At 38.3% G+C, this 26242-nt stretch overlaps 1 protein-coding gene and 1 long non-coding RNA gene across 2 annotated transcripts in view; both read right to left on the reverse strand.

The window, feature by feature from the left end:
- LOC126229626 (putative ankyrin repeat protein RF_0381) overlaps positions 1 to 19498 on the reverse strand; it is a 58312-nt gene extending 38814 nt beyond the window's left edge. The window contains exons 1-2 of the mRNA XM_049942369.1: positions 19451 to 19498; positions 18853 to 19272 (exon numbers count right to left, since the gene is read on the reverse strand). Of these exons, the coding sequence (XP_049798326.1) occupies positions 18853 to 19272; positions 19451 to 19498 (468 nt within the window). The remainder of the gene's footprint in view (positions 1 to 18852; positions 19273 to 19450) is intronic.
- Positions 19499 to 24596: 5098 nt separating this feature from the next.
- LOC126229614 (uncharacterized) overlaps positions 24597 to 26242 on the reverse strand; it is a 41508-nt gene continuing 39862 nt past the window's right edge. The window contains exon 3 of the long non-coding RNA XR_007544197.1: positions 24597 to 24628. This is a non-coding gene — a long non-coding RNA (uncharacterized LOC126229614). The remainder of the gene's footprint in view (positions 24629 to 26242) is intronic.

The raw sequence follows: 26242 nt of genomic DNA on the forward strand, positions 1-26242 counted from the left end.
CTCCACACAACGTTTTTCCACTGTTCAATCATCCAATGTTTATGCTCCTTACACCAAGAGAGGCATTGTTTGGCATTTACCAGCATTATGTGTGGCTTATGAGCAGCCACTCAGCCATGAAATCCAAGTTTTCTCACCTCCTGCCTAACTGTCATAGCACTTGACGTGGATGCTGATGCAGTATGGAATTCCTGTGTGATGGTCTGAATAGATGACTGCCTATTACATGATAGGACCCTCTTCAACTGTCGGTGGTCTCTGTCAGTCAACAGATGAGGTCGGCCTGTACGCTTTTGTGCTATATGTGTCCCTTCACGTTCCCACTTCACTATCACATTGGAAACAGTGGACCTAGATATGTTTAGGAGTGTGGAAATCTCATGTACAGGCATATGACACAAGTGACACGCAATCACCTGACCACGTTCGAAATTTGTGAGCTCTGTGGGGTGCGCCATTCTGTTCTTTCACAATGTCTAATGACTACTGAGGTCACTGGTATGGAGTACCTGGCAGCAGGTGGCAGCACAATGCACCTAATATGAAAAACGTATGTTTTTTGGGGTGTCCGGGTACTTTTGATCACACAGTGTAGATTAGAAAATTTATAAAGGGAAGTGGATAGGTTAAAGTTAGATATAGAGTGAATTAGTGAAGTTCATTGGCAGGAGGCACAGTTCTTCTGGTCACGTGAATAATGGAGCAACAGGTATCTCACTTTAGCAACTCACAGTTTTAGTTTCAGAAGGGTTGCTCTACTGAGAATGCCATTTAAACATTCACTCATCAGATTTTACAAGCTTTAAATAATAAAACAGCCCTTATTGGTATTTTCTGCGATCTCTCTATGCCATTTGACTGTATGAATGATGGTATTCTCATAGATAAATTAAAGTTTTATGGGATTGATTGTATAGCCCACCAATGGATAATGTCATATTTAATCAAAAGAATGCAGAAAGTTGTACTTAGCAATTGAAGCAATATAGTCCAGGGATATAATTCTGACTGAAGAGAAATCACATTCCCCAAAGTTCAGTCTTCAGTCCATTATTGTAAATGATGTTCCATCTTGTATACAACAAGCAGAACTAGTTCTTTTTGCACATGGCACAAGTACTGTAATCAATCCAAGCATATGTACAGAAAGAAGAAGAAGTGGCAAAGATCTTATCCTCAATTTTAAATACGCACAACAGATTCAGTTCTTAGAGGTACTGCTCCAATGATAATTGTAAGACATGATGAGGAAATAATAAATGGGGTGGAAATTTCAAAATTTTTAAGGGTGCATATTGATGAGAATTTAAATTGGAAAAAACACGTTTTGGAACTCCTAAAACAACTTAGTTCAGCCACATTTGCACTTAGAATCATTGCACATCTTGGGGAGAGAGATAGCTCAGTACGCTGGCATATTACGCATATTTATATACGGGGTAACTCATTTTTAAGAAAGGAAGTCTTCATTGAATGAAAATGTGCTGTAAGAGTAGTATGTGGTGCTCACCCATGATCATCTTGTAGACATCTGTTTAAGGAGTTGGGCATTCTGACTACTGCTTCACAGTATATTTATTCCCTCATGAAGTTTGTCGTAAATAATCAACTACAGTTTGAAAGCAACAATGAGGTACATAACTACAATACCAGAAGGAAAAATAACATTCATTACTCCACATTAAGGTTGTCTTTAGCACAAAAAGGGGTGCACAATGCTGCAACAAAAATTTTTGATCACTTACCCAGTGACATAAAATGTCTGACAGATAGCAAAATAAAATTTGATAACAAACTGAGAAAGTGTTTCCTATACATATATGACTTAGAAATGTTCAGTATTTAACTGTGTGTAAAAATTTGCAACGTGAATGTAAATGTAAAATGAGTCATTCCAAATCATTATGATCCAAAGAACATGTAACTAACTAACTAACTAACTTAACTCAGTCAGTAATTAAGATACCAAATAATTTAGAATCATAAAAGATTTGTTTCAATATGGATACTATACTTGCAAATAGGGGAATCAAAAAATGTGTAATAATAATGTTCTGTGTACTGATGTGGATTACTAATTGGAAACATTTTACACAAACCAAACGATAGTAAAGTTTAGTGTCCATGCAAAATAGAAAAATCTTACCTAGCCAAATTTCAAAGCGGTATGTAATTTCAGAATTCACATCATGTTCTTACACCTGCCCCACCCCAATGTCTGCAGTCTGTGCCCAGAGATCATAAAACTGATGTCTATATCGTAACAAGTACTTTTATAAAGAGTATGAACCTGTGTAACACCATGTGTCTTGATCCTTTCATGTGAAACTGCAAACCTGTGTCTTCAGGGAACTAATATTCCACTAGCAATATTAACAAGACAGTGTTATGAATTATGTGACCATAATACTCAGACTAACTAATACAAATCATACTTCTGTCATGATACAATTATTCTGCCACTGTGGAGTTTAATCATATCTGTGAGATTGTTTAGTCATTGGGTGATGCTCCTTCCTTCTGGGATTACAAAGAAGGAAATGTGCTTCCTTTTACCTGTGTATACTGTGACTTGTGAAACTAACACTGGTAACAAATCATAATATAGCGAAAATACGTTGATGTAAATCATCAGTAAATCTTATTTCATGACCAGTTTACATTATTTAAATTTCTCTTTTTGCTTATCAGTTCTCAGTACATTAGTTAATTGAGATATGAGAATTCAAGATTCTTCAAAACTGAGAGCAACAAAATAACTGGTAAATGGAACACTGTAAGCTGTGCATGGCAGACACACAGTCAATGTGGGTTGATGTTCTATCCATGATGCAGAAAACACACTTCAGTGTTGGTTTCACACATGTTTTGGGTACTAAGCACACAAATGTTCTGCACCATGCAACCACCCATGATAGGTGGATGGTTCGTGGTACATAAGAAAGGCACCTTCACTACGGATGGGTTAACCAAGAAAGTTTAACTCAACCTACTTGGAACAAGTGCAGCTTGTATTTCCCAGACAAGACATTGAACTAGTATTTCCTTGTCAACATGGATTCTGAAGTGAACAACCTCCCCAAAACAACATCTAAAATAGAGATTTCAGATTCCATCCTTAAGCTGTGAGCCACAGATGGCATGCACATGAAACTATATGCAACAATCACTTGCACAGTGTACCTTGGCCCATGTGAACCTTTCACTTGACATTTCACTATTGCTGATGCAAATGAGCCATTTCTGGTTCTTAAAGACAGTACCACCTCTCTCCCAACCTAATCAATGGTGTACTTTACTACACTAGCAAGAAGAGTGAGTGCCAGGCATAAGAGGCAGTCTGCCTATGCATTCACAAGAGTGATTGACAGTTTCTAAAACATAGTACAACATTAACTAAACAATCAATGAATCTTACTGCAACTTAATGCTGAAACTGGTCTCTGTCAACAATAAATATGAAGTCATGAGCGTGGAATGAATGAAATCAAGAATTAAAATCTCAGTTGCCAACAGGAGAAAAGAATTAGAAGATGCTAGAAAACAGATAGTTAAACTGATGGATGGGGAAAATCTTCAGAGGCTGGTGGAAAACTTTACTGAACCTCCAGAAATGACAAGCCATTGATATGTTTAGACGAAATGTTACTAAAATGATATTGACAATGAATGCAAGGAGCATGTGCAACAAGCATACAAGGATGCAGTTCACTGTGTACAAAAACATATGTGAAGTAAAATCACTGTTTGTCTCAGTGCCATGCATGTGCACCTTGTGAGGATACTTACACATTAATGTAGGTAGTAAAGCTAATGTCAGTTCATAAAACCACGGTCCCAGTGTAACCAGTGCTCTGGCCATGACAAATGCTCCTTGTAAAAAGAGATGTCAAAGATGACATAGTTTATAGAATAAATAGTACGCATGGCTCACCAGCTAGCTTGAGACAAGTTATGTGTCATTAAGGCTGCTATTAATGACTTGCTGCAATCAGAGCCTGTGGGCTTCACTGACTCATTTAATGCTGAAAAAGGATGGTTCATGCTAGGGGATTACTGAGCCCTTAATTCACTCACAGTTTCTGACTGATACCCAATATGAAACATACCAGATTTTGCACACACTTAGAAGGTGCCTCTGCATTTAGTGCATTGGACTGCTAGAAAGCAAATTTGCAGATCCAATTGTCTCTAGAAGAGACATAAAATTGCAGTAATTACACTGTTTGACTATATGAGTTTCTTTTTATGCCCTCTGGATTGAAAAATGATGCACAGACTTGTCAGTGTTTTACTGATAGTTCTCTATAGATGTCCTCTTTGTTTTTTCTATTTGGATGACATCCTCATATCCTCATAATCTCCCAAAGAACATAAAAATCACCTACAACAAATTTTCAAGGCTTTGGAATAATTTGGGATAGTTGTCAATAACAAAAACTGTCACTCTTCAAACAGCAAGTAACCTGCCTGAAACTGGAGTGTATGATGATTCCCAGAACTGATGCACAATTATGGGGCAACATCTCACACAACAGGTTATGATTAAATGTTGTGCAGAAGTTTCACAGAACAGTTTTTGATAACCTGCACAACATGTCTCAGTCTGCAGTACAATTGTCCACAAAGTCAGTTACAGAACCATTTGTCTGGCCTACACAAAAGGCAGATTCAAAGTATGGGCACAAGTTTGCATCAACTGTTGGCATAGTAAAGCCAGTAGTCATGCATCTCCCACATGTGGCAGCTATACAATAGCAAATGTCATCTGCACCACATACATCTCAACCTCATGGAACCCCTACCTGCGTTGGAAAGCTTTCGCAACATACTCTCAGCAACAGATTGTGTTACTCCTTTGGTAGATGCAGTACTTTCTTTATATAACAGCCAAAACTGTGGCAAAAACATTTCAACAAATTTGGATATCATGGTTTTGTTGTTCTGGATATCAGTTTCAATGGGCAGAGGCCACAAGCTTAAATCTTAGCTGGTTCCATAACTATGCAAACTGCACTTTTCAGTGATGGTTTACCACCCACAGGACAATGGACTCATAGTGCATTTGCACCATACTGTTAAGGCTGCACTCATGTGACATAAAGAACAATGAACAGAAGCATTGCCATGGGTACTTCTAGGTGTTAGACTTAAAGGCATCTTTAGCAGAAATCTTGCACAATATAAGTCCCACACTGCCAGCAGAATTCATAGCTCCTGCTTTATTAACAAAACCACAGAGCTGCCATGTTTGGTCAGGTAGTTTAAACAGCACATTGGATGTATGCACATACCACCTCTACAACCACATGGCAAACAACATGTATTTAGAAAATCATGGAAGACTGCAAATACATGATGCTCTGGGATGATACAATCCGTACCGCTCTCCAAACTCCTTGTACAGGACTCCATTCAGTTCTTAAGTGATGAGAGCAGACTTTTGACATACTACATGGGATGACTTCCATGTTCTCATTGCTATTTGATTTGATTCGATTTGATTTATTGAGCACCCATTTCATCATGTACAATGATATGGGATTTGTCATATGTTACACACAGAAAAAAATATGAATAACAACATATTACGTAAAAAATATCAGTGAACAAACTGAATTAAATATATAGGCAAAAACAATTATAGCTTACATGATATAAATTTGTAACAATATAGGACACAAATAAGTTACATATATTCTGTGTATAATGGACAGCAACAAGAAACAATGATTATAACACTCTATATTGACAAATATATTAATTTTTGTGTGTACATAAAGGAGTCTACCCCACGACACAAGTTTGTATATGTGTGACTTATAAGATAGGTGCAGGCACGCTATCTTTCTGAAGAATTCATGTATTCACTAACACTGCAAAAACTATTACTAATTAACATTCTTTTGAGTTCACTTTTAAAACTGCTCAGCTTCTGAATCCTTATAATTTTTAAGGGAAGAGCACTATAGAGAATTTTCAGGTGGTATATTGCACTCTTGTTGTACTGGGCTTTCTTATGCACTTCTCTGTGAAAGTCATTACTCTGTCTTGTTGTATAGTCATGGAACTCACTGTTTAAAGAAGAAAACTGGGGGTGAGACTTTCATAGATGTAAATGGATGGAAGAGTCATGATTTTATATTCCTTGAATAATTCCCTACATGGATCTCTAGGTGCAGCTCATTTTATGATCCTTATCGCTCATTTTTGAATAATAAAAGAGTGTTTTGCCTGACTTGAATTGCCCCAAAATATGACACCATATCGCAAAAGACTATGCATAAATGCATAATATGTACACAATACTGTTTGATCACTGCAGCAATTTTTGAGCATTCTAAATACATAGCAACATTTACATAATTTTTTATTAAGCACATCTATATGCTTGTCCCACTTTAGATGCTCATCTAACCAAATTCCTAAGAATTTTGTATTTGGCGTTTGTAGTATATTCTGTTGGCATAGCTTCACAGTTATATTGGGCTTCACATTATTTGAAACATGTCTGTAATTCATCCATAATGTTTTTTTCTCATTCACAAACCAACTGTTGTCCCTGAACCATTTAATTGCTTCAACTGTTGTTGTTTCAATTTTCCTGTTAAGGTCAGTCTCATTCTGAGCTTTAATAAAGAGACTTGTATCATCAGCAAAAAGTACACAATCAGCTTGTGTTAAATAGTTTGGCAAGTCATTTATAAAGATCAAGAACAACAGGGGTCCCAACACCGAACCTAGGGGCACCCCATAACTAACTTCCTTATAACCAGAAAAGTATGACTTTCCATCATGAACCATTTCTACTTTCTGGCATCTGCCAGATAAGTATGAATTAAACCATGCATGAGCAGTGCCATGGACTCCATAGCAACTAAGTTTTTCGAGCAGTAGTTTATGATCAATAACGTCAAAGGCCTTTGATAAATCTAAAAAGACCCCACAATTTACTTCATTATTATCAATGGAATTTAGGACAAGTCTTAGAAAGTTGTATATAGCTGTTTCAATTGATCTATTCTTTCGAAAGCCATTTTGTTCATTGACCAATATTCCACTTTTTTTAGGAAAGTAGAGAGTTTTCCATACATTACTTTTTCTATAATTTTTGAAAAACAAGATAACATTGATAAAGGCCTGTAGTTTTTTACATCATAACGATCCCCATTTTTGCATAATGGTTTTATAATTGATTGTTTCAGCTTTCTAGGGAAAGTGCCAGTACTGAAAGATGCATTAATGATATCTACAAGAAGAGGAGTAATATATCTGCTGTGTTTAATGATTTTGTCTGGAATGCCATCGGTGCCACAGGTTTGCTGATGGCATTCTCTACCTCATGTACTGTTACAGGATACAAAAACATAGTTTTGGGATTCAATGTGATGTTATGACTGATGTCTGTACTACTTTGGGTTTGTATGAGGTTTTGAACTACACTTGTAAAATGACAGTTGAATATATTGGTAATGTGTAATGGATCATTTATGGTTTTGTCCTCAGTTTTAATAACAACGTTGTTTCTTACTTTGCTTCTTCCTAAGTTACTATTGATCACTTTCCAAACTGATTTCATTTTTTTGTTGTCATTATTTCTACTGATATATGAATCATTATTTAACTTTTTTGCTGCAGTAATTACTTTCTTGTATAATTTCGTATAACACTTAACACGTTGTTTCAAATGCTTGCAACCAGTGTGGGTTCTGCAAAATCTAGCAAATGATAATGTAGACACTGCTTCGCTGGAGAGACAAGATTCACAAGAGGGGGAAGACACCACCAAACCAACACTAATCTCCACCCTTCCTCGCCCCATAACCATTGGCATCATACTTCAGTTCACACAGCAGGACAGTGCTAAGTACAACCACTGCTCCCATTATGGGTGTGTGCTTAGGACTCCTCACTACCTTAGTCAGTATTTACGGAACAAGGGGGAGCAACACCAATATTTTTCCTGTGAGAAACAGCAAACTGCTGTGAAACATGGGAGAACCAAGAAATTTACATGCCATGCCAATGAACCATTCCAGAAATTGCATTTCATGTCACTTGCCAATGTCGAATACAGCTCTGAAATCAGAAGATTATTTTTATTGCCTAATGAAATACAAAGGTAATGAAATGCTATCTACTATAGTGGATACAGCTAAACTCAGAAAGAATCATTCAGCAGAAAAGCCAATACCCAATAAAACTATTACATAGCAATTGAAGCGTTCCAGTCACTATAATTTATGTTCTGTCTCTGTGTAAAATTTACAGTCTGATCATCAAGAACAGATCTCATCGTAAGTCTTAGATGGACACAGTCCCGATGTTTCCTGTCGCACAACTGTTTAGCCAGACATGATTCTGTTGTCAGTTCTCACCTTATCAGGCCCCAATTAGCTGGAAAGTTTCCTTAAGTGTTGCATATGTGTCATTGCTTGTTGTAAATTTACTTCTGTCCCTTATAGGTTTTTAAGAATGTTGGTTTGATATTATCACTGCATGGAGAGAACTTCTCCCACTTTGGGCTGCTTTCCACGAGCAATGTTCTGTCTGTCACGGACACCTGACTTTTGTCAAACAGTGCCAGTCACACAGCTGACACCTTTTCTTTGCTGTGCACCACTCTTGTTTTCTGATGTGTTCACAACTGTGTGGTATGGAAAAGTTATGTTAAAGTTCTACAAAATTTGAAAACTTGCATTACCAAAGTGCAGATCACAAGTTTCATCATGGAGGAGGCTACTGTGTTCTTTTGAAGAAATCTGCAAAAATAAGATTCCTCTCATCCTATTGTTCAACCACTGTTAAACAGGCACAAACTGGGACCACTCCACGTGACTGGTCTCCAAGCAGAAATTGGTGTCACATTTCAGCATGTTTACTTACATATGAGTGATACAATTCAACATTTTTTATAGACTCAGTTCCTTCTTGGAATATATTAAAGACAGTTTATTGTCCCATACACAACAAATTTGAGAAGCCCCCATCCTGTTGCACTCTCATAATGAACTCCTTCACAACATAATAAATCAACTTATGGATGCTATTCAAAAACAACTTAGTAACATAGCTGCAACTTTAACAATATCCCATGCACTACAGACCATGTTTTACAACCTTAACTCTGTTCACACCAAGTGTGTATATTAATGTTGGGCCATAGAGACTGGCCTACAAAACTCAGTTCACTTTTAATTCCTCCCTTGCTTCATACTCTTACAAATATCTCAACACATCTAAACCCTCCTCTTCAAATAGTATATACCCTCACTTCTAGTTTTATACCATTGTATTACAGCTGTATTACATAACATTGATTCATGATTACCAAATTGATGGAGCAATTCAAACTACATTTGTACTGATTTAAATTTATACCGCAACACTTCTCTTTGTGAAATTTCTCTGTTATTAGCAGAAGCTAAACAACTGCCATGCCCCTGGGTGACAGTCAAATTAATGCAAATTATGCTCTATGGCATAAGAATTAGCTATATATAGGCTATCTTATACCCCATTCTGGTTTCACTTGTGTGTTCCAACCTGTAATTTCACAGTATACACTTATTTATTTATTTAATCGTGTCCAAGCCATAGACAACCCACATATTACATATACACACAAATACAAATACAATACACATATGTACAAATAAAACAAACCCAAAATGGGGAGTCACATTACAATATAAAGACAAACATAGTATATATATATCATATCACGTCCTGCCAAAATTCAGCACATTTAACTGCCACTGCCGTAGCATTTGCCAGATCTTCTTTCCTGCACACTTCCCCCATGTTGCTGCATTCCAGGAGGTGGTCCATTGTTTGGGTCTGTCCGCACTGGCATGTGTCCATCCCATCTCGGTATCCCCATTTACACATGTTTACGTTGCATCTGCCCACCCCAGTTCGTAGGCGGTTGAGGGTTCTCCATAATGGACATTTTAGTTCATTTCCAGAGGCCAATTGTTCGTTGGGTGAGATTAGAGGTGCCTGGTCTCCCATAGGCAGTGTTGCTTGCCATTTTGACAATCTGGCCTTATGTTTTCAGGTTTCGAGCGGTTGAACTGAGGTGAGGAAACTCCGTCTTGATTTTAGACGTGTGTGTGGAGGGTTTTGTCCGAAGAGAGGATGGTGCTGGTCGCGCAGCTGTTTGAGGCGCTCTGCTTTGCTTGCTACAGCTCATCTGATGTTGGGTGGAGCTATGCCACTAAGCAAATAAAGTTGGCTAACCAGGGCGGGTCTTAGGCATCCCGTGATTATGCGACAGGCATCGTTCAGCAGAGGATCCACTCGTTTCGCATGCGCTGATCTTTCCCAAGCTGGGGCAGTGTATTCAGCAACCAAATAGCAGAGTGCAAGTGCCGACGTACGTAAAGTATGTTGGTCGGCACCCCATTTTGTGGATTTGAACTTACTCAGGAGGTTGTTTCTTGTTGATAGTTTACCCTTGACCTTGTCTACATGATGTCTGTAAGTAAGTGTGCGATCAAGGGTGATGCCTAAATAAAAAGGAGTGCTGCTGAACGCGATCTGTTGGTTGTTCCATGTGCTGTTTAGGGTATGTTTGGCATCTCGGTTTCGAAGATGGAATAGGCAGGATACTGTTTTTGCTGCGTTCGGGCATAGGCAGTTTGCTTCGTAGTATGGCATTAGACCGTTGAGGGCATTCGTAAGGCTAATTTCTATGTCGTTAAAGTTCTGACCCTTCACATCTATTGCAAGATTGTCCACGTAAGCAAAGCTCCTAGTCCCTGGTGCAACTGGTTGATCATTCACATATATGTTGAAAAGAGTATACACTAAGTGAGTATAACTGAATAATAGCAAAAAAATGGTTCAAATGGCTCTGAGCACTATGGGACTTAACTTCTGAGGTCATCAGTCCCATAGAACTTAGAACTACTTAAACCTAACTAACCTAAGGACATCACACACATCCATGCCCGAGGCAGGATTCGAACCTGCAACCGTAGCGGTCGCGTGGTTCCAGACTGTAGCGCCTAGAACCGCTTGGCCACCCCGGCCGGCTGAATAATAGCAGACTTCTATTTCAAAGCATCCCATTGTAATATCCTAGGACTTGGATTTCAGTTTACCACACACTGGAAGGAAACTCTGAAACCCACTATCAAACTGTTCTTGTTATTCATTCCAGAATTTAAGTTATATCTCAGTACACATTCTGTCTCACAAGTTGTTCCAGATACTAACAAGTCCTCGGAGTACTTGATGGTACAGGAGCAGCAACAAATCAAACTAGATCAAGCTGCTGCCCATATTGCAGCATTCTACCAAAACGATATTTTACTTCTACCAATATGATATTTTACTTAACGTAACTGTTCTCAAAGTGACTTACACTCTACTTACTGTTCTGATACTGAGCATGATGGTATACTACTGTTTCACATATGAGTTATGTAGTAGACTGTGTACAGCCACTCTAGCTGATCATGTGCTTTGACCTATTACCAGTGGATTGTACTGAGATGAACTGCAAACGTTAATGACAACTTTTATTTTTCTACTGTCATGAACTGTAATTTTGTAAACCCAGCTAGGGTTTGATGTTTTATTGTCACCAGATATTTCTACAACCTGTTTATTATTCACTTTAAGTCTGATTTGACTACCTTGTTATTGTGATAATATATTATTGGATTGGGGGGATCAACCTTCAGATGTTCGTTCTAAAGGTTGTTATTTGTTTGTATGTCACATTCATGCAATGAGAAGTATCATGTTTCTCAGTTGAGTAGTTTTATAGTTTTGTTAGTTACATCTATTTATTTTCATAAGTCATTCTGGTTGATGCTCAGAAGGACTTATGAAGTAGCTGACTCATTGCCTTCCGCACATTAATACATTTTCAGTTTTGCAGCTTTTCTTTGGTCAGTTAAATAGTTATAAAATTGCTTAGAGGATGTAATTGGTGATGCTGATGAAATCAGAATAAATTTTATTTACAGTGCTTCAGTTCTTCCTGATTACAGTTAAAATAACTGTTCTGTTTCAGAATTCTGTTACATGACTTTGACCTGCCTTCTCATCAGGTTGGAAACAAATTAGTGCCACCCTGGTGGTTATCCTGTTCCCATAAGGATGCTGGCCAATGTGTACCCATGTCATTTTAACAAAACTGACCACAGTCTGATGAGGACGCATCTCAACATGACACAGCACCTATTCTATTGATTATGGAGAATCATACCAATTCCATTGTCATTAACCTGTTCTATTACTAATCATGGCTGGTCTCTTACCTACTCTAATAACTCTAGAAATCAGTCACTCCCACCTTTTATTAATTTTAAAACTGACCTGTAAACATGTATTTACTGTATTATTTTTACATTATGCTCTAATGGATGTAATATGAGTGTTTCAGTTACATGTACTCATTAAAATTGTCTCTTAAACCCACTTCAGCTATCTTCATAATGCTGATGCCATCACAGTCCTGTTCCATCAACTGTAGTCACTGCACAGAGAGTAACAATTTTATTCAAGATTTGGACTGTTAAATTAAACCATGGGGAATTGTTTCAGAGACATGGGAGGAGATGTACAAGCTACCACAGTCCCAAAACTTGAGAACTTTTTATTATTTAAATTTTAAAAGGAAGCTGCCTTTTTGTTCATCACCTTTTTGTATGTGACAACAATCAACCAGATCACACAGGAATAGATTGAAATGTCATTAGAAAACATGCACTGGCATTCAAATCACGCTGCAGGATCACCTGATTTGTGAGACTGAGGACCCTCAGAGCCCCAGCCAAAAAACTTCTTTCTCTTCTGTTTCGGGCCACCACTGCAGTGCTCTGGTTTGGAACCAAGTGGAGGGCTTAAACCAGAGACTTAGGCATTCCTGCAAAGATTTTGGATACAGATTTTCAGATCTTAACTATCAAGTGAAGATTTGTAGGGTCCATCTGAACAAGTTAGCCATTCACTAAAGACAAGAAGTAATTATCGTGTAGGAGAATACATTTGTATACACCTGTGGAACTTGTAGGCTGTTTCCTCAAGACAAGTGAATTGCAGAAGGAAACATTTGCTATTGCTAAGTGGAAGGAGAAAATGTAAGTAGACAGACAGTAAATTAGGAGTAAGGTAACAACTCGCCAGACACCAGATGGTAGAGGTAACGAGTCATAAAACAGGCACACAAAAAGACTGAAAATTTCATTACCTTTCAGATGAATCCTTCCACACACACACACACACACACACACACACACACACACACACACACACACACACTAATACAACAATAACAGAAACAGTTCAGTTTGATGATTGCAATGGTATGGACAATATAACAATTAAAGTACTGGAGCACTGCTATAAATTTGTTCTTAAAGTTCTCTGTCACATATTTCATGGGTTTCTAAACCAAGGAACCATCCTTAATAGAGCCAATTATGCAGTTGTCAAACCACTTTTCAAAACAGGTGTTAAAGCTGAGGTTTCCATATATCAGCCAATATCATCTTAATAAACACAATATCCTAGATAAAAACCAATTTGGATTCCAAAATGGTATTTCAACTGAACAGTCCATTTTTCTCATTTGTTAACCAACTTCTCAAATCCATAGACAATAAAATGTCACCAGTTGAAGTCTTTTGTGATCTGTCTAAAGCACTTGACTGTGTAGATCACAAAATTCTACTTAGAATGGCTGAGAACTGTGCTGCAATAACTTGGGGTCCCATGCTAGCCACACATGTACGTGAGGACCCTGAGGGGTTTTTCTATTAAGCTGCAAGCTGTTGCATGCATATTACCACTGGCCCTCCAAGTGTGTGACTTCAAGATTGATGTGAAAACAGTGTGGTAACAGATGCACAGTCTTAGTTATCGGACGGATTACAAGATGTGCTGGACTGCAATGACCAGTCTTGGGACTTAAGAGTTTTATTAATGAAAGATGTGTGACTTAGAAAGTATTATCTTGATATATTCAAGAATCTGGAAAAACTACAGGATGCAATTCTGATGTGTAATACAGTTAAACAGCTACAGACAACCAACCCTTCAGAAAAGCTTACAGAGCTTTATGTGGTTTGCACTGATGTATTATTTTACTACTGTGATCCTGAATCTGATCACTAGTGCATGTGCATTCCATCTGAGTCAAAGCAAAATGATATGATATAGATATGCATGGGGACACTACAGTGTTATAAACTATGCAAATAAAATTAACTCATTGCACTGGATGCACCCGACTGCAAATTGTTGCTCATGTCGGCACCAATGACTCCTGCCGTCTGGGTTCAGAGGTCATCCTCAGATCATATAGGTGGTTGGCGGAGTTGGTGAAGGCAGAAAGCCTCATTCGTGGACTGGAATCTGAGCTATTTGTAGTATCGTTCCCAGAACCGATCGCGGTCCTCTGGTTTGGAGCCGAGTGGAAGGCTTATCCAGAGGCTCAGACAATTCTGCGGAGATCTGGGGTGCAAATTTCTCGACCTCCGCTATTGGGTGGAGAAATGTAGGGTTCCCCTGAATAGGTCAGGCGTGCACTACACACAGGAAGCGGCTACAAGAGTAGCGGAGTACGTGTGGAGTGCACATGTGGGTTTTTTAGGTTAGAGAATTCCCTCCCTAGGCCCGACAAGACGCCTCCTGAGACACGACAAGGTACCAGTAGGCAAAACGCAACAGGGAATAACAATATTAATGTGGTAATAGTAAACCGCAGGAGCATCTATAGAAAGGTCCCAGAACTGCTCTCATTAATAAATGGTCACAATGCCCACATAGTACAAGGGACAAAAAGTTGGCTGAAACCAAATGTAAACAGTAATGAAATTCTAAACTCAGATTGGAATGTATTCCACAGAGACAGGCTGGACAGTGAAGGGGGAGGCATGTTTATAGTGATAAAAAGTGCAATAGTATCGAAGGAAATTGTTGGAGATCTGAAATGTGAAATAATTTGGGTGAAGGTCATGGTTAAAGCAGGCTCAAACATGGTAATTGGTTGTCTCTATAGGCCCCCTGGCTTGGCAGCTGTTGTGGCAGAGCACCTGAAGGAAAATTTGGAAAATATTTTGAGTAGATTTCCCGACCATGTTATAGTTCTGGGTAGAGATTTTAATTTGCCGGATATAGACTGGGAGACTCAAACGTTTATAACTGGTCGTAGGGACAAAGAATCCAGTGAAATTTTTTTAAGTGCATTATCTCAAAACTACCTTGAGCAGTGAAACAGAGAAACGACTCGTGGCGGTAACATATTAGACCTTCTGGTGACAAACAGATCCGAACTATTTGAAACAGTTAACGCAGAACAGGGAATCGGTGATCATAAAGCGGTTACTGCATCAAAGATTTCAGCCATAAATACAAATATTAAGAAAGCTAGGAAGATTTTTCTATTTAGCAAAAGCGACAAAAAGCAGATTTCAGAGTACTTGATGGCTCAACAGAAAAGTTTTGTCTCAGGTACAGATAGTGTTGAGGATCAGTGGACAAAGTTCAAAACCATCGTAAAATATGCATTAGATGAGTATGTGCCAAGCAAGATCGTAAGAGATGGAAAAGAGCCACCGTGGTTCTACAACGAAGTAAGAAAACTGCTATGGAAGCAAAGGGAACTTCACAGTAAACATAAACATAGCCAGTCTTGCACATAAACAAAAATTATGTGAAACCAAATTTTGTGTGAGGAGGGCTATGCAAGAGGCGTTCAATGAATTTTAAAGTAAAGTTCTATGTATTGACTTGGCAGAAAATCCTAAGAAATTTTGGTCTTATGTCAAAGCGGTACGTGGATCAATACAAAATGTCCAGACACTCCGTGACCAAAATGGTACTGAAACAGAGGATGACAGACTAAAGGCTGAAATACTAAATGTCTTTTTCCAACGCTGTTTCACAGAGGAAGACTGCACTGTAGTTCCTTCTCTAGATTGTCGCACAAATGACAAAATGGTAGATATCGAAATAGATGACAGAGGGATAGAAAAACAATTAAAATCGCTCAAAAGAGGAAAGGCCGCTGGACCTGATGCGATACCAGTTCGATTTTACACAGAGTATGTGAAGGAACTTGCCCCCCTTCTTGCAGCGGTGTCTAGAAGAGCATAGTGTTCCAAAGGATTGGAAAAGGGCACAGGTCATCCTCATTTTCAAGAAGGGACATTGAACAGATGTGCAGAACTGTAGACCTAAATCTCTAACGTCGATCAGTTGTAGAATTTTGGAACACTTATTACGTTCGAGTATAATGACTTTTCTGGAGACTAAAAATCTACTCTGTAGGAATCAGGATGGGTTTCGAAAAAGATGATTGTGTGAAACCCAGCCCAGCTCGCACTATTCATCCACAAGACTCAGAGGGCCATAGACACAGGTTCCCAGATAGATGCCGTGTTTCTTGACTTCCACAAGGCATTCGATATAATTCCCCACAGTCATTTAATGAACAAAGTAAGAGCATATGGACTATCAGACCAATTGTGTGATTGGATTGAAGAGTTCCTAGATAACAGAATGCAGCATGTCATTCTCAATGGAGAGAAGTCTTCTGAAGTAAGTGTGATTTTAGGTGTGCCACAGGGGAGTGTCGTAGGACTGTTGCTATTCACGATATACATAAATGACCTTGTGGATAACATCAGAAGTTCACTGAGGCTTTTTGCGGATGATGCTGTAGTATATCAAGAGGTTGTAACAGTGGAAAATTGTACTGAATTGCAGGAGGATCTGCAATGAATTGATGCATGGTGCAGGGAATGGCAGTTGAATCTCAATGTAGACAAGTGTAATGTGCTGCAAATACATAGAAAGAAAGGTCCTTTATCATTTAGCTACAATATAGCAGGTCAGCAACTGGAAGCAGTTAATTCCATAAATTGTCTGGGAGTATGCATTAGGAGTGATTTAAAATGGAATGATCATAAAAAGTTGATCGTTGGTAAAGCAGATGCAATCCGAAAACAAAGGTAGTAGGTTACAGTACACTTGTTCGCCCACTGCTTGAATATTGCTTACCAGTGTGGGATTCGTACCAGATAGGGTTGATAGAAGAGATAGAGAAGATCCAACAGGGAGCAGCACACTTCATTACAGGATCATTTAGTAATTGTGAAAGCGTTACGGAGATGATAGATTAACTCCAGTGGAAGACTCTGCAGGAGAGACGCTCAGTAGCTTGGTACGGGCTTTTGTTGAAGTTTCAAGAACATACCTTCACCAAGGAGTCAAGCAGTATATTGCTCCCTCCTACGTATATCTTGCGGAGAGACCATGAGGATAAAATCAGAGAGATTAGAGCCCACACAGAGGCATACCAACAATCTTTCTTTCCACGAACAATACGAGACTGGAATAGAAGGGAGAACTGATAGAGGTACTCAAAGTACCCTCCGCCACACACCGTCAGGTGGCTTGTGGAGTATAGATGTAGATGTAGATTCTGCTATTTTCCAGATACGAGGAGAACGTGCAGCAGATCTTAAGCACATGCTTAATCTGTCAAAATGCTAAACCAACAAATGAGTGTTTTAAGTGTGAGTTAGCATGCCATCGTACCTAATAAACCTTTGAAGATTTTAGCAGTCCATGTCTGTGGTCCACTCCCATGACTACATGCAGGAGAAAAATATATAATAGTTCTGTATGACATTTTCTGTAAGCACATAAAACTTTATGCAATTAAAACAGCTATAAGCTTTCCTATATCATGTATATAGGTGTAGATCAAGTTTACTGCAAAGTGAATCTGTACAGCTGAATATTTTACCAGCTGACTGAGAAATTAGGTGTGTAGGCACTAGACATTAATTGTTTTACACTAACATGTGTTCACTGTATGGACTGTATATATAGGTAGAAGGAAGTGTATTTTATATGTGTAAATTACTTCTTTTTACAAAGTGGAAGCAATCCAAAATGATTTGTAATTATTTACAACTACAAAAGTTAGTTATATTTTATACTTATTTAGTGGATGTTCTTCCAGTATGTATTGATAAATTTTAGAAAGTAAAGAACATTTTTCATCTTGGAAGATAGGCCAAAGTCAAAACACAGTTGTCTGTAAATAGGTAGAATAATAATTAAATAAAAACCATTACTATGTACTAGTGGATAGAGAGTTAATACATAGACTAAGTGAAGTTTTCAAAATTTCAGTACTTTGGTGAAATCATTTTTTTTAACATCTCAGAAAAACAGACAACCAATGGTATTTTTAAACTGGAAATAGCATATAGGACTATCACTGGACTGTATAATACAAGACATGGTAGCAGAAATGCCAAAATCAATCACTGCAGCACAGTTATTGGGCTATTAGTACAGTGGGCTGTAGTAGAATACTGGAGCTCAGAGAACGCCAGTTTCTCATAAAGGTATTACGGCTTAGGAGGAATCATGAAAGTGAGTGGAAGTTCAAGAGCAATATGGAGGTGTACCAATGCAGTGAAGCCCCGAGGGATGTCATACAAAACAACAGTTAAGCTTCTATGGCCATATGAAATGCATACACTCAAGAAGATTAATAGAGGAGATACTGATGTATTATGAGAAGCTCTGTGCATATACCAGGTATATTTACAAAATCAGGGAAGACCTCAGTCATTCGGGCAATACACAGGTCACTCATTATACTGGATAGCATCACACACAGAAGTAAGGCAGGACACTGCTGGCTCTTGATATACCAATGAAGTTAACAAAATCTTTGATAAGAATGTTAGTGAGACCTAGAATCCATGTCTCAGAATGCAAATCTTGTTCATTTAACTGTTGCTGTTACAGAAATTAATTTTCATTCCATAAATTGACACTTACAATGATAACTCTTAGAAATTACTGTACCTTTACATCACCAACACAGGATGCGATGTGTAAAGGAGTTTTCCCTTTGTTGTCCTTGACAGTGGGATTTGCTCCTTCTGCCAGCAACATCTCTACTTCATGCTGTACAGATTTCCAATTTAAACCTTGCTCCACAAGCATTGCAAGAGCTGTCTGTCCTTCTGCATTTCTCTCATCTACAGATGCCAGCTTCATTGACAGGATATGCTCTATAATCCTCAGCCTATTGTTACTACTTTTTGTGCCGAAGTGTAGAACAGTGTTTCCATGGTTGTCACAGCCCCATACTAAGGGCCAAATTTCCATGAGATAATCAATGGCTGTGGTGTTCCCAAACTGAGATGCCCTATGTATGATTTTCTGGCCATTTATATCACTTGCAGTTATGTTAGCTCCAGCATCAATCAGTGTTTGTGCAGTCTGAAACAAATAGAAGTTTTTTACATTAACATCCCTGCTTTATGTAAGTGTAGGCTTGCATTGTCACTGTCAATAAATTTCTTCTGGGCTGTTGATCACAATGCCAATATATAAAACTGTCCAATGTTTTGGTCACTATTGCAAGTGGCCAAAACTTCAGACAATTTTATATACTGACCATGTGGTCAACAGCCCAGAAGAATTCCAGGCGGCAGATGTACTGCATATACTGTGTCAGTGAAAAGTACAAATGCCACTTTTTTTTTGGATCAACAATCAAGCATTGCGCAAAAAGTGAAATTGGTTACTCCTATCTTGTAATTTAAATTAGTAATAAAGGTTTCTGTTAGTTATTTATCCATATGTGTATATGTGTGTCTACTGTACAATAATATAAATGTTATAATTGTAATTTACCCTGTAACTGTAAACTGTAAATATACATTGATATAAATACTGCTCCAAACAGCAGTCAAAGGTTGAATGAATAAATAAATGACTGAATTGGTACAAATGATAGCTCTGTTTTATGACACAGATGTATTGGCAACCACTTGGATCTACAAAAGCCTGCCAGGAATTTTCTGGAAACTCCAATTTTCTAACTGAATATCTCATAAACTAATGCACTATTCTGGGAAAACTATACATTTTTCCAAACAGACAGATTTGGATCGCAAGACAGTGACACTGAAATTTTGAAAACATCACTCTCTACAAGAGGCAGCCATAGGAAAATGACACAATGGAAAAAAAGTAAATAAACAGTTTATTATTTCAAAAGTAAGCACCTTAACTGCTAATACATTTGTCCCACTGTGAGACGAGATGTTCAGTACCTTCATGCAAAAATGTTTACAGTTGCCTACAGAACCAGGATTGAACCTAGGCAGGATTGTATGGAGGATGTTTAAGGGCTTCCCAGTGAAACAAAAATGTGCACACCTGGGTACAATCATGGTTCCATGGGCAGCTGCAAACATTTTTTCATGAAGGCATCAAATGTGTTGTCTCACAGTGGGATAAATGCATCAACAGTTATGGTGATTACTTTTGAAATAATAAACAGATTACTTCAACAATGGAAAATACATGATGGAATGTAACAGTATAATGAAAAGGATAGTTGTTATTCACCATATAGTAGAGATCCTGAGTCACAGAAAGGCACAACAAAGAAACTGTCACACAATTAGCTCTCGGCCAACAATGCCTTCGTCAAAATTAAACAACATACACACACATACACACTCATGCAAACACAGCTCATACACACATTTGTGGGCTACTGAACTAATTCCTCAAAATAATTTAAGAATTCAGCACAACCTCAGATGGTGTTTTGTATCTACGACCAACTTTAGACATGAATTTTTGCTAACATACAGAGATTAAATTGAAGTCACAATCAACTATAAGTATGTGAGTGGGTTAACTATTTGAAATGAGACAAGTTTTCATTGTACCTTTCAGTAATAAATATCATCTGAGTCATTGAGTTAGTAAAAGTAACCAGTTATTCATTTATTCCGGTTGTCAAGTATAACTTCTACACATATTAACTCATTGCTTCAATTTCAATATAAGAAAAACTACTGCTAACAGCAACAAGTGCATTAACACGCCTTTTATGAATATTGTAAGGTCCCTTGCAAAAATTCTGACTGAACTTATCTTTGGCTTTAGCCAGCGTTCAGTACCTACAGTGATTTGAGCTTAAGTGCTTTCTATTAGCTCTCGGGGCTCTGGTTCTTCCCCTATGAAGATATGACAATTTAACACTAAGATACCAATGGTTCCTGGGTCTACCCCATCCTGTGTTTGACTGGCACCCTTTGAAATTAAAGCTCTTTCTGTAATGTCTCAGAGACCTCATAACCTAAAAAACTGTCCAGCTACTCCACATAGCACCCCTATATCCTTGTAGCCCCCTCCTGTGTGTGATGGACCCTGATCTATCAAGTAAAACCCGATACCCCACCACACTGTGGCGCAAGTCAAGGAATCTGCAGCCTACACAGTCGTCGAACCATCTGAGCCTCCGACTCAGGCCCTCCACTTGGCTCTGTACTAAAGGTCCACAACTGATCCTGTCGATACTGCTAGGACAGTGAGCTCAGCCTTCATCTCACAAGCAGGAGTGATAGTCTTTACCACTTCAGATGGGTGCCAGAAACCGGAGAGAATCTCTTCGAATCCAAAGTGACACATATCATCGGTGGTCTTGCATGCCGAAAGGCTCCCTCTGAAACAGGGCAAGTGACTGCACTTGGCTCAGTATCTTAGTTCCTGAAGCGTATTTATTATTTTGATGTCATATTACTCTAAAGTAAATACTTTGATAATCTTTTTCAACACTGCACCCAGATTGTGACTTTTTGCAGAATACTCTGGAACAAATAATATATTGTCAAAGTTACAGTTTGTATTTCTGAAGAGTTACAATATTTAGAAGACTGTCTACACATAAATCAAGAATGTACTTAATTCACTAGACAATAAATTAAAGGTTCCTGGTACATTTTGTGATCTATCAAAGGCATTTGATTGTGTAAATCAAATTTATCCTTTAAAGTAAATTATAATATTATGGTGTAATGGGAAATGCTACAAAACTATTCAAATCCTATATCACTGACAAGAAACTATAGGAAAGGGTCATGAAGTAAGCCATCAAGCATCATCCAACTGGGAACCAATTGTATGTGATGTTCCACAAGGTTCCATCTTCGGGCCCTTTCTTCTCTTGTGTATGTCGATGATCTTGAATCAATAACTTTACAACATGCTGAATTTATTTTGTTTTCTGATGAGACAAACATTACAATAAACAGCAAATCAAGTACAGTATTAGAAAGATTGATTAATGAGATATTTATGGACACTGATAAATTATTCCTAGTCAATCCTGTGTCACTGATAAATTATTCCTAGTCAATCCTGTGTCACTCAACTTTGCAATAAACACACTATATGCAGTTCAAAACTTTTAAGAGGTTTCCAACCAGTAGTCCTATATGTCTAAAATATGACAACAAACAAAAGAAATTGACAGTGTTAAATTCTTGAGATTATAGCTTGATAATATACTCAACTGGGAGGAGCACACCACAGAGCCACTGAAGCACCTAGACAAAGCTCTATTTGCAATGTGAATGCTGTCAGACATAGGTGATGTAAAATAAAAAAGCTAGCAGCTTTTGCATACTTTCATACCATAACATCACATGGGATCATTTTTTGGGGTAACTCATGAAACCAAGGTAAAGTTTCCTAAGTCCAAAATCATGCAATAAGAATGATCTGTTGTGTGAACTCAGGAACATCCTGCAGAGGCCTGTTTAGGGAACTAGGGATACTAATCATTGCTTCCCAATATACAAACATTATGACTACCTGCTTAATAGTTTGTTTGTCTATCTTTGGATTTAAATACATCACTGTTTCTGCAGATCAGGAATCCAACAGTTTGTTGGTAGATCTGTGGGAGGTATGTGGCTTTAGATGTCTAAGCATAGGTCATGTAATACACATAAATAATGGGCCCTGATGATGGCGTCCAGTAGTGACTCAGATGAGTTCCATAGGATTTACATCAGGCAGATTTGGTCGCTGAGACGTCAACATGAGCTCAATATAATGCTCCTCAAACCACTGTAGCATGGTTCTAGCTCGAAGTTATTGGCAGTTATAATTATGAAAGAAGACATCACCATTGAGGAAGACATCAAGCATGAAGGGGTGCAGATGGTTCGTAGCTGTCAGTTTGTCTTTGATTACTACCACAGGTCTCATGCAAATCCCCAGAGAATGTCTCCCATAACATAATACTGCTCCCACCAACCTACGTCTGTGGCTCAGTGCACATTTCAAGCTGCCATTCACCTTGATGATGGTGTTTGTGGAGATGACCATTAACCTAGTGCAACAAAATTGTGATTCACTGGAAGGGCTAACACATTTCCATTGATCAATGATTGAATCCTAATGGACATGTGCCTACTGCAGTTGTAATTGGGGATGTCATTGTGTCAACATGTTCATCAATGTATGATGAATGGTGCACTCCAAAACACTTGTTCTTGCATCTGCATTGTGTTCTATCAGCAGAGATGCCACAGATCACCATCTGCCCTGCTTTACAGAGTAGACAACGCTCCAAACTTCCATGTTCTGTGAAGAGTCGTGGCTGTACAACCGTTTAGTTCCAAGTGATAGTTTCACAGTCCATCTACCTCCTTCCGTAGATGCTGACAACAACAGCACGTGAACATTTGACCAGCTTCACTGTTTTCAAGATCCTCGTTCACAGACTCTGTGTAATAATAATCTGCTCTTTGTCAAAGTCACTTATCTCATTGGATTTCCCAATTGGCAGTCCATATCTTCACTAGGGCAATCCTCCATCAGTGTGTGCTCCACTTACATACTTTTGTTATCGTGTCTCGTGCTTGCAATGCCATCAGGTGGCATCCAATGTCACGGAGGTCATAATGTTTTGGCTCATCAGTGTACTTACTACTGAATTAAATTTTTATTAAAATGTATCCATTTTCAAATGGCTCACTTCATCAAATCAGTACTAGAAATAAGAATAATCTTCACAAAGATTGAAAGTCAGTTACTTTGGTACAGAAAGGTATCTGTTACTCAGGAACATCCATTGCCAGCTACCATAAAAAGTTAACTACTAATAAAGAGCAGTTTAAGATGAGCCAAATGGATTTATTGGTGGTCAACTCTTTCTATCCCACTTATCAATTTCTTAGCAGAACTAACTGATGTGTATATGTTATCAATAATATTGATACAACATTCTAAATTCTGGCCCTAAATTGGGCCTGACCAACTGCCATGTAATTCTCTACCAATGGCATCACTGGATGTGGTATGGAGGGGCATTTGGTCGGCACACAGCTCTCGTGGTCATTGTTGGGTTTCTTGACTTTGAACCCACTACTGATCAGTCAAGCAGCTTCTCAGCTGGCCTCACGAGGCTGAGTACACCACATTTCAGTCCTCCACCATGGAAAACTCCCTGGCAATACCGTGAATTGAACCCAGGTCTTCCACATGGCAGTCAGCAGTGCTGACCACTCAGATGTGGAGGCTGCCAATAATATCAAATAATTTGAGTATTATGTACAATCTGACTTTGGTACAAATTCAGTGCAGTATATGATTATTAGAAATAAGAGATGCAAAATGATTTTTCTATTTTATGCTGCATGACTGCAATAGTCTTAGAATTGTAACAAGCACCTCATTGTATAGAAAATTCACTTGTTTTGTGACAAGTTTGTTTCACATCCACAGAACTAACATCGCCTCCAGCATCAATGAGTATTTTTAGGTACTGGAATGAGAGAAATAAATTATGAGACCCTTCAGAAATATCTGTAAAGAACTATTACTCTAAGAAAGGTTACCATGAAACACAGCGTAAGCTATATAATATATAACAGCAACAGTACATGATTTAGCAGATGCAGATAAGGCATGTACTACTAACTGATCCCTTCTTCTAGTCAAGTTGTGCCACAAACTTCTCTTCTCCCCAATCCTATTCAACACTTCCTCATTAGTTATATGATCTACCCATCTAATGTTCAGCATTCTTCTGTAGCACCACATTTTGAAAGCTTCTATTCTCTTCTTGTCCAAAATATTTATCGTCCATGTTTCACTTCCATACATGGCTACACTCCATACAAATACTTTCAGAAACGACTTCCTGACACTTGGATCTATACTAGATGTTAACAAATTTCTCTTCTTCAGAAATGCTTTCCTTGCCATTGCCAGTCTACATTTGATATCCTCTCTACTTCGACCATCATCAGTTATTTTGCTCCCCAAATAGCAAAACTCCTTCATACTACTTTAAGTACCTCATTTCCTAATCTAATTCCCTCAGCATCACCCAACTTAATTCATCTACATATCATTATCCTCGTTTTGCTTTTGTTGATGTTCATCTTAATCCTCCTTTCAAGACACTATCCATTCCGTTCAACTGCTCTTCCAAGTCCTTCGCTGTCTCTGACAGAATTACAATGTCATCGGCGAACCTCAAAGTTTTTATTTCTTCTCCATGGATTTTAATACCTACTCTGAATTTTTCTTTTGTTTCCTTTACTGCTTGCTCAACATAGAGATTGAATAACATCGGGGAGAGGCTACAACCCTGTCTCACTCCCTTCCCAACCATTGCTTCCCTTTCATACCCCTCGACTCTTATAACTGCCATCTGCTTTCTGTTCAAATTGTAAATAGCCTTTCGCTCCCTGTATTTTGCCCCTGCAACCTTCAGAATTTGAAAGAGTGTATTCCAGTCAACATTGTCAAAAGCTTTCTCTAAGTCTACAAATGCTAGAAACGTAGATTTGCCTTTCCTTAATCTAGCTCCTAAGATAAGTCGTAGAGTCAGTATTGCCTCACATGTTCCGATATTTCTACAGAATCCAAACTGATCTTCCCCGAGGTCGGCTTCTACTAGTTTTTCCATTTGTCTGTAAAGAATTCGCATTAGTATTTTGCAGCCGTGACTTATTAAACTGATAGTTCGGTAATTTTCAGATCTGTCAACACCTGCTTTCTTTGGGATTGGAATTATTATATTCTTCACAACAAAGCCTGACAATAGAAAGGCAACAGTTCTGTGACTTGGACTACAATGTGCATGCACAGATAGTATTTTTTGTAGTGTCACCCCTACCGTTCAGCCTATACAACACTAAAGCTGCTATTCAGGACCTCATATATTGTGGACCCTTAAGACAGTATTTTTTCATCCCCTATACACCTTGTACCTAAAAAGATGGTTATTTTCAATTCTACGGGGACTATCACTAACTCAACGCTTAGACGATCCTTGACAATAACCTGAGGGAAGTCACTACTGTGAGGGACTTCATGATTACCTTTGACCCAGTATGGTTTCAACAGCAATTGTATGTGTTATGCTTCT

Source organism: Schistocerca nitens, unplaced genomic scaffold, assembly GCF_023898315.1.
Source record: "Schistocerca nitens isolate TAMUIC-IGC-003100 unplaced genomic scaffold, iqSchNite1.1 HiC_scaffold_376, whole genome shotgun sequence".
Taxonomy (NCBI): domain Eukaryota; kingdom Metazoa; phylum Arthropoda; class Insecta; order Orthoptera; family Acrididae; genus Schistocerca; species Schistocerca nitens.